Source organism: Nannospalax galili, unplaced genomic scaffold (genome assembly GCF_000622305.1).
Source record: "Nannospalax galili isolate Female #2095 unplaced genomic scaffold, S.galili_v1.0 scaffold751, whole genome shotgun sequence".
In the NCBI taxonomy this organism is placed as follows: domain Eukaryota; kingdom Metazoa; phylum Chordata; class Mammalia; order Rodentia; family Spalacidae; genus Nannospalax; species Nannospalax galili.
Window position 1 is genome coordinate 5,108,447 of NW_008331125.1, and position 9,398 is coordinate 5,117,844.

Here is a 9,398-nt window from a genome sequence, read left to right on the forward strand (position 1 = left end):
AGGAGGCCCCCTGCTGAAAAGGGGAGTCCTTCCATTTGGCGCCGAGCCCCTTAGGGCTATCTGGACATGGAGAACTACAACCCTAACAGCACGGTTTCCCAACAAAACATGATCTGTTAAGAGGCATTGTGACATCACCGAATAAAATCAGTAATGACTCAATTGCCTGGCTACTTTGTGTGTCTTAGAAGTACTCAGTAGAATTGCTGAGCAGTAACAGTTGCATTTTTCGCATCCAGACCCTGTAGAGCTCTTTTCTCTTGAACTGCTAAGCATCTTCATCCTATCCCGTCTGGTCAGTGCTCCTCTGAAGATGCGCACTGCTGCCTGGACTACTCCAGTGAATTGTTCTGAGGCAGTTTCGGGGTCAAGCCTGGGACCATGTGTGAGGTCACAGTGTTGGGACACCAGCCTTCTGTTCATCTTGTCTGCAGCTCAGCTCTTCATCCTTCAGTCCCAGGAGTCTAGTGTCTTTCTCATGCCCTGAGCTGGTGACTATTGTACTCTACCCAGACCTTTTTATCCCAGATGCTTTCTGTTTCTTGGCTTTGTTTTTGTTTCTCCTTCTTTAAATCAAAGGTGTCTAGGTAGGCCTCTTCCTCTTTTTTACGGGTCTGTCTCTCTTAGGTCGTCTTTAATTGATCTGGCAAACCTATAACTGAGATGTGGCACATGCTTAAAGTGGTTACCCCTCTCGGCAGTGAGTCTGAGCTTTTAGCGGGGTGGTAGCTCTTAAACCAAAGTAGTGACTATAATAGTGGGAAGTTTATACACTACAGAAGTGTAGGTTTGTGGTTTACTTTTTTTTTTTTTTTTTTTTTTTTTTTTTGTCTTTTTGAGGCAGGGTCTCCCTGTAGCCCCAGCTGTCCTGGAACTCACTATGTAGACCAGGCTGGCCTTGAACTCGCAAAGATTCAACTGCCTCTGCCTCCCAAGTGCTGGGATTAAAGGTGTGCGCCACCACACCTGGCTTGTGGTTTACTTCTTAAATCTCTAGACTTGTTTTCTTTCTTCTTGTTTCCCCTTTGCACAGTTGTGTTGTTCTTTTCACTTGATTCTCACTAGTAATGCCTGTACTCCTGGTGCTGTGCCCTATATAACTGCTTATTTAAATGTGAGCCTCTGTCTCCAAAGGGGGCAAGATTAGACCCTTTGGATGTAAGAGGGGCCAACATAATTCACTGTGTATCTGAAACATACCTGCTTTGAATTGTTTTAGTCAATATGTTTAATTTCTATTTAAAGTTTATTAGTCTGCATGTGTGTATGTGTGATGCATGTGTGTGGGTATATATGCTATAACAAAAGTGTGGGGGTCAGAGGACAACTCTGTGAAGTTATTTTCTCCTTCCGCCTTTATGTGGGTTCCAAGTTCAGGGAGCCAAGTTTGTGCAGGAAGTGCCTTTACCACTTATCAGCCCCTAATTGTTTACATTTCTGATCTTATTACAGGAGGCATATAGGTTTTTAAATTGTTGTTGTTGTTTATTAAAACTGACCATAAGTTCATAAAAGTAAAAACAAAATTGTAAAAAAGTAGAATTGTGGCTTTAAAGGGTATGATATTCTTTGAAAAATGTGAAAAAATAGTTTCCCCCCAAGAAGATTGGAGAAAGTATTCTATTCCAGTAGTACACTTGCTGGACCTGATGTAAGCTAATTTTGTGTTTTGCCTCAGATAAAATACCCTGGAGCGGATATGGATATCACTTTGTCTGCTCCTTCATTTTGCCGTCAAATTAGTCCTGAGGAATTTGAACATCAGCGGGCGTATGGTTCTCAGGAGCCCCTGGCAGCCCTATTGGAAGAAGTCATAGCAGACGCCAAACTGTCCAAAAAAGAGAAGAAGAAAAAGCTGAAACAGGTAATAGGGCTGATCTTCAAAATTTATCCCATTGTTCTTCTGTTGTTTCTTCTTTTTATTCTCTATTTTAATGGGTTTCCTATAAATCTCATCCCCTGAGACAGCGTATTAAGAGTTTGTTATTTAGGACTGTGTTGCAGATGTTTGGTTGACTGACATGCTGAGTCAGTTTCCCAGATCTCTTGCATTGTCAACCACTTCTTTATAGAGCTACTGTCTAACATTTGTCCTTTGTTTTGATACATGACACAATGGGAATCAACTAAGCAATTCCTTCAAAGAAGCTAACCATGAAGACAGATGTCTAAAAAAAATTTTTTTGAAAGAAAAGTCAGATCCAGTTCATAAAATTTTAAATGTCTAAAGCTTAGAATGTATTGGTTTTATTATTTGTGTGTGTGTGTGTGTGTGTGTGTGTGTGTGTGTGACATTTGGTTAGAAGACAACTCTTAGAAGTCAGTGCTTTTTGTGCAAAAGTGCTTCTGCCTCCCTGAGCAATCTTGCTGGAGCCATTGTTTTTAGATGTCCAGTGTCAATAGTTTCTTGCCTTAGGCCTCATTAAATTATTAGTTTCCCTTATGTTAGGTTTTTAAAAAAATTATTATTTTTATAGAAAATTCAAAAAATTTTTATGTGTATGAGTGTTTGCCTGCATGCCCATAAGTGCACCATTTGTGTGCCTGATGCCTGTAGAGGCCAGAAAACCACATCAGATCCCCCAGAACTGGAGTTAGGGATTGTTGTGAGCCACCATGTGGGTGCTGGAACTGAACTCAGGTCCTCTGCAAGAGCAGCAAGTGCTCTCAGCTCCTGAGCCATTTCTCCAGCCTCCTAGCATTAGGGTTTTAGAGAGCAGTCTTCAATTTTAAAAAGCTGTACTGTATCAGTTACTTTTTGTTGCTTCAGAAGAAAGTCTGTTGGAAGTGAATTACAGAGGGAATGATATTTATTTTAGCTCATGGTTTAGTGGCAGGTAAAGGGTGATGGAGCAAGCACTTCAGTTCACAGTAGCAGGAGCATGCAGAGAAGCTTTTCAGGTCACCGTGGGCCAGAGGACATTACAGGAAATGGTTAGGGATAGTATCCCCCCAAGGATCCTCTCCCAGTGATTCATTTCCTCTAGTCAGGCTCCGCCTCCCAAAGTTTCTACAACCTCCTAAAATAGTGCCCCAAGCTGGGAACCAAGTATTCAAAGCAGGATTCTGAGGGAGATTGTGCTGGATAGCTTTAGTGTCAACTTGACACCTGGGTTGAGGGAGCCTCAATTGGGGAATTGCTATTGGACTGGCCTGTGGCCATGTCTGAAGGGCATCTTCTTGATGAGTGTTGTGGGAGGGCCCAGCCCACTGTGGGTGGTGCTACCCCTGGGCCAGTGGGCCTGTGTTGCATAAGAAAGCAGGCTGAGCAGGGGCCAGGGGAGCAAGCCAGTAAGCAGTGTTCCTCCATGGCCTGTGCTCCAGCTCCTGCCACCAGGTTCTTGCCCTGAGTTCCTACCTTGGGCTCCCTGATGAACTGTGACCTGGGAGTTGTAAGCTGAATAAATCCTTTCCTCCCCAAGTTGGTATTGGTCAGAGTGTTTTGTCACAGCAATGGAGAACAAACTAGGACAGAGATGTTTCAGATTCAAATTTTAGACTGCACTTTGACCATCCTAAAAGACTGATTATCCCTCAGGTGAATAGCATTAGTTTTCTATTTGTTTTTTGAGACTCACTATGTAGCCCAGGTCAGCCTTGGGGTAGCTATCTTCCTGCCTCTGCCTCCTAGTCAGGAACTATCAGGATGCACCACCACTCTCACCTTGTTATTTGTTATTTTAGACTTGACCCTACTGGTTTCACAGCCTAATGGGATTATTCATTGAACACCAGGGTTCTGGGCTTCTTTACTCATTTTTCTTTTGGCAATGTTAGAGAATTCAGTGGTAAAAATCAAAGGAAGACTATATTGCCTCCCTTTAAGTTTTCCATGGAGTAATATATACTAGAATGTTCTCTTTTCTGTTTGTTGGGTGGAAGCTGGCAAAGCTGAGTTGGAGAAGCGGAGAGATAATAAAACCTGGGCCAAATTTTTCTTTAACTGTTTAGTGATTAAGTTATTTTCAATTCAATTACTTGTCAATGTTTTTCATATTGAGGTCTAGTTATGGTTGACAGTGGGAACATTTTAAGGAATGAGATTAAAAGAACTTTATTTGAAGATTGGCGCAAAGGAAAGATGGGTTAGCTCTTTAGCCCTTGGAATCAGACTCTTGGCTGCACAATTTTCCTGGCCCTTCATTGATTTTTTTTTGACTCATTGGATCTCCTGTTCAGTTTCAGAAATCTTATCCTGAAGTCTACCAAGAGCGATTTCCTACACCAGAAAGCGAAGCCCTTCTTTTTCCTGAAAAACCCAAACCCAAACCACAGCTGTTCATGTGGGCACTGAGAAAGCCTTTCCAGCCATTTCAAAGAACCAGAAGTTTTCGGATGTGATGCTCTGCTGTGATGGAACTTAGAGACCTCAATGCTGGTGATGGCTTTGAATCAGTGAGTGATGACTACAAGAAGAAAAGCCAATGATACAAATTACTGAAATATGGGCTTTCAGAGAATAGTCAGATTAGCTGACAGAACGTTGAGCCATTGTCAGTATTTTTTATAAAACTCAGTGTTGTTTTTAATGTACAAATCATTAAAAAAATGTAATTTAGTTGTATAATGTCAATAGTAACAGGTTTGGAGTTGTTACTGAAATCCAAGGATAAAGTATCACTGTTCTTTTATTTTATTTTATTTTTTTGTGGTGTGTAAAATAATTGCGTGTACATCCTTATCACTGATATCTTTGCTAAACAAAGTCTAAAGGACAGTGTATATACTTGAATAAGAACAACACTGGTGCTGTTACTGTGAGGTCATTGACTTAACTGCCGATTGTGATTTTTCCTGTGTATTTTCCATTTTTGCTATTGCACAAAATTTCTTAATGTCTTGTGATAGTTTTTTATTGCAGATTTGTCGCATGTTGTGACGGTTACTAAAGCTGGTTCTTGTATTACAGTGTATTGGTTGGCATTTGCCTCTAAGTAGAGTAGATGTTCATCCACCTATAAAGGCATAATTTAAGTCTTAGCTAAAGATGAAAGTGAATAAATTCTTTGGGTTCCCTTGCACCTGTAAATCTAAGTGATATCTTTATTGTCTTTTGGAAAAGCAGAAGTTGGTAAAATGAGATGACTTCCTTTATGGGTGTATTTTTCTCTGCTTCTTTATCCTTTTGAAAGTAAATGGAATGTAAATAAATACTGTTTTTTTTTTTTTTTTAAGAAATGCCGTGCCTAGTGATCATCTTTTTTGTTATTTATTTAGATCAGTTAGGGATCCCCCTCACATGCCTTTTCCAGTAGTCACTCATAAGTCTTTATTTGTATCAGAAAATAAGTGATACTTATTTTGGCTTTAGGAGAATCCTCTCCTGGACCCATCTTTGTAGCAGAGCACCTGGAAAGCTGCTCCTGAGAGGAACTGCCCAAACAGCTGAGTCCAACACACACCAGTAGGATTAGGATACTCTTTGCACCAGTATTTTCCCCTTGAAATCTGCCCCTGTTCTCCTGTAGCAGATACCTTCTGTAGTTGGCAGAGATTTTGCCTGTTTAAAAATGGATGAGTTCTGCCATATATGTTAATATCTACTGAGTCAAGTTTGTGTCCCTAGATGCCCTTTGATGTGAGTTCATCCAATGGAGTTTGGTCAGCCTATCTGGTATTACTTGCTTAAAGAAGACCAACTGTCCCTCACCCAGCAGTAATCAGTTGCCAATAGTTCTTCAGCTAAGGTTGGGGCAGAATACATGTATGGCAGAGTGCATAGGGTTCAGTGGGGGGATGGGGGAGGCATGGATGGGGGAGGGGTCTGGACTTGAATGGGAAAGGTGGTATGAAATTTAAAAAGCTCAATTAAAAAAAAAGTGAAAAAAAAAAAACCTCAGGACTTAGGCAAGCTAGATTTTCTGACACATAGGAACTATAATGTAAAAAAAAATGTAGTTTTAAGCCGGGCGCATGCCTTTAATCCCAGCACTAGGGAGGTAGAGGCAGGTGGATCTCTGTGAGTTCAAGGACAGCTTGGTCTCCTTAGTGAATCCAGCCCAGCTGGAGCTACAGGGAGACCCTGTCTCAAAAAGACCAAATAAATAAAAAATTTTAAAAAGATGTAGTTTTAAAAGAAATATTTTGTAGGGTAATTTGTACTTCATTAATTGAAACAATATACTTTTAAATTCTCTCTCTCAGGGCTGGAGAGATAGCTCAGTGGTTAAGAGCTGCTCTTGCAGAGGACCGGGGTTCAATTCCCAGCACCCACATGGTGGCTACAAACCATCCTTAACTCCAGTTCCAGGGGAATCTGACGACCTCTTCTGATCTTCGCAATATTGCACAACACGAGTGCACTCACGTACATGCAGGCAATGCACTCATACACATAAAAAAAAATAATAAATATATTAAAAAAATAAATTCTCTCCCTACCCTCTCCCCTTTTCCTTTCTCTTCCTCTCCACCCTCGCTCCCTTCCCCCCCACCCCCCGCTGGTCTCATGGTACTGGAGACCCTCAGGATCATGATGAATTGAGGTAATAACAGCCACCATTGTTCATGATTTCAAAGGGGAAACTTTTAGCATGTTTTTGAGTATTAGTAGATTACTTTTTATCATGGTAAATGAAGGCATTTTATTTTTATTAGTTCTTGTGTTTATATGTGTGTGGTATATGCATATGTGTTTTTTGGCAGGTTTGCACCCCTGCAGAGGCCATAGGGGGACTTCAGTTGTCCCCTTACCTTATTCCTTTGAGGTAGGATCTCTTACTGATCCTGGAGTTAGGCCGGTGGCCAGCAAGCCTGGGTGACCCTCCTGTCTTTACCCACCACAGCTCTGAGGATTCAAACAAGCATGTCTTTTTACGTGGTTGATCCAAACCCAGGTCCTTCCTCATGCTTGTACAGAATGTGCTTTTACACAGTGAGCCATTTCTCCAGCCCCATGAAGTTATTTTTTATTCTTAGATTGCTAAAGTGTTTTTGTTTAGTTGTTTAAAAAATTTTATTTATTACTTTTTAATTATATGTGTATGAGTGTATCACCTGCATGTATGTAGGTGCACCCACGTCATACAATGCCTGTGGAGTCAGAAGAGGGCATTGGGTCCCCTGAAGGTGGAGTTACGTAGTTGTTAGCCACCATGTGGGTGCTGGGAATCAAACCTGAGTCCTCTGCAAGAGCAGCCAGTACTCTTAACTGCTGAGCCATCTCTCCAGCCCTTTACTTGTTACTTAGCAGATAAGTCGATATTGAATCTTAAATACCTTTTCTTGTATTTGTAGAGGATTTTATAGTTTGCATCCTTTAATCTGTTATGGGGTATATTTTAACAATTAATTGATTTCTAGTATGAAGTCAGCATTGAATTCAGGACTGGAGGGTGGCATAAGTTTAAAGTGTAACATATTATACCATAATTTTAATACATGTCTAGATTCTGTTCCTAATGTGTGTGTGTACACATTTTTCAGACAATGTTTTTGCTATGTAGCCCAGGCTAGCCTTGAGCTTATGATCCTCCTGCCTTCATCTGTTCCTTGTTTTTGAGTTTTCTTTGTCCTGTGAATATTGTACCTCTTACTATATTTCTTTCATCACAGGTTTATCACTTAAGACTGTAAAGGTAAAGCTAACAGCTCCATGCTGCCTTCTGCACACTGCAGCCCCCTTCTCGTGTCTCTGATGAACATTTTTATTCTTTGCTTGTATTTTTTCTTTTAGTCTTTGTTAGCATGAAAAGAAATGGGTTTTGCTGTGGGACATCTTCATGCGTACATATCATTATTCCTCGTTCTGAAGCCCTTCACTCCCCCCCATCACTTCCCCCTCTCTTCCTGTCTTTTTCTCCCCTGAAATGCCTCCCACTGCTTTCATTATACAAATATTTCACTTCTTTTTCACATTACTTACCCTGTGCCCATTAGACCGTGTTTTTCTACTTTCATGTTATACTCACACATAATTCTGTGTTCTGCATGTGAGAAAAAGCATAAGTTATACCTTTCAGAATCTATTTTTGTTTAACATAAATCTCCAGTTTCATGCATTTTCCTTTGAATGCTACAATTTCATTTTTCTTGACAGCTGAATATATTTGTGTATTTTTACCACACTTTTTTTTATCCCTTATATGTTGATGTACAACTTGGCTGGTATTTCATCTTGCCTGTTGTGAACAGTGTAGCAGTAAACATGGATGCTTAAGTATCTGTATTGTTTGCTGACTTAGACTCCCCTGGGTATGTGTTCAAGAGTGGTATAGCTGAATCTTATGGTCATCCTTTAGTTTTTTAGGAACCTCTGTACTGATTTCCATAGTGGCAGCCCCAGTTTTACACAGCTGTGCACAAGAGTTTCTATTTCCCCATATCCACCTCTCACTAGCATTTGTTGTCAGTGCTTCTAATGGTTAAGATACTGGACATTTTCAAATATATATTGGCTGTTTGTATTTCTTTTGAGTTGTGTATTCAAGATATCAGTCCAGTTTTTTATTAAAGTTTTTTTTTTTTCTAGCAGTTTCAGAGTTTCAGGTTTTGCATTAAAGTCTTTGTTCCACTTGAACTGATTTTTATGAAGGGTAAGAGATGAGTTTTCCCAGCAGCATTGGTTATAGTGGCTTTTTCCCCCTAATGTATATTTTTGACACCTTTGTTGGATTAGGTGACTGACCCTGTGTGGGTTTACTTACGGTCTTCCATTTTATTCCATTGGTCTGTGTTTATTTTTGTGGTAATACATTCTGCTGGCTGTTATTGTAGCTCTGTAGTGTAGGCATTGTAATGTATTGCTGTTTCTGATTAGGATTGCTTTAACTACTTGGGGTCCTTTTAGTTTCTATATGAATTTTGGGATTATTTTTTCTAGTTATGTGAAGAATGTCATTGATATTTTGATGGGGATTAAGTTGAATCTCTAGATCATCTTTGGTAGCAGTCATTTTCAGAACATTCCTCCAGCCCATGAGCATGAGAGGTATTTTCAACTTCTAGTGTCTTCTTCAGTTTATTCAGTGTTTTAAAGTTTTCATTGCAAAGGTTTAGTTTTTAATTTTTTTTAAAGCTATTGTGAATTAGATTCCCCCCCCCCCCAATTTCCTGGCTTTGCAGGTGCATTACTGGTATCTAGAAAAAGCTACTGATTTTTATGTTTTATATGTTTACATATTTTTATATATTGATTTTTGTATAATTTGTACTTTGATGATACTATAGAGGCTGAGGAGACCCCATGAGATGGACTTGAACCAGTGTCCAGCCTAAAAGAGGAGGGTCAACACTGAAGAATCATTTCCTCCATGTTTCCAAGCAAAGCCAACCATGGTCGAGCAGGACCTTTGACTTATCTTCACATAGGTGGAACTGGTAAAAGAAAGGAGCCAGAGGCTCCTCCCAAGCCCATGTGACCCCTGAGGAACAGATCCTCAAATGACCTTAACAGTAAA

General features: G+C 40.1%; 1 protein-coding gene across 1 annotated transcript in view; it reads left to right on the forward strand.

Moving 5' to 3' along the window:
- Nucleotides 1-5,029, forward strand: part of Depdc1b (DEP domain containing 1B) — a 78,751-nt gene extending 73,722 nt beyond the window's left edge. Inside the window, exons 10-11 of the mRNA XM_008821591.2 lie at nt 1,679-1,864; nt 4,180-5,029. Of these exons, the coding sequence (XP_008819813.1) occupies nt 1,679-1,864; nt 4,180-4,341 (348 nt within the window). The 3' untranslated portion in view covers nt 4,342-5,029. The remainder of the gene's footprint in view (nt 1-1,678; nt 1,865-4,179) is intronic.
- Nucleotides 5,030-9,398: the final 4,369 nt, after the last annotated feature.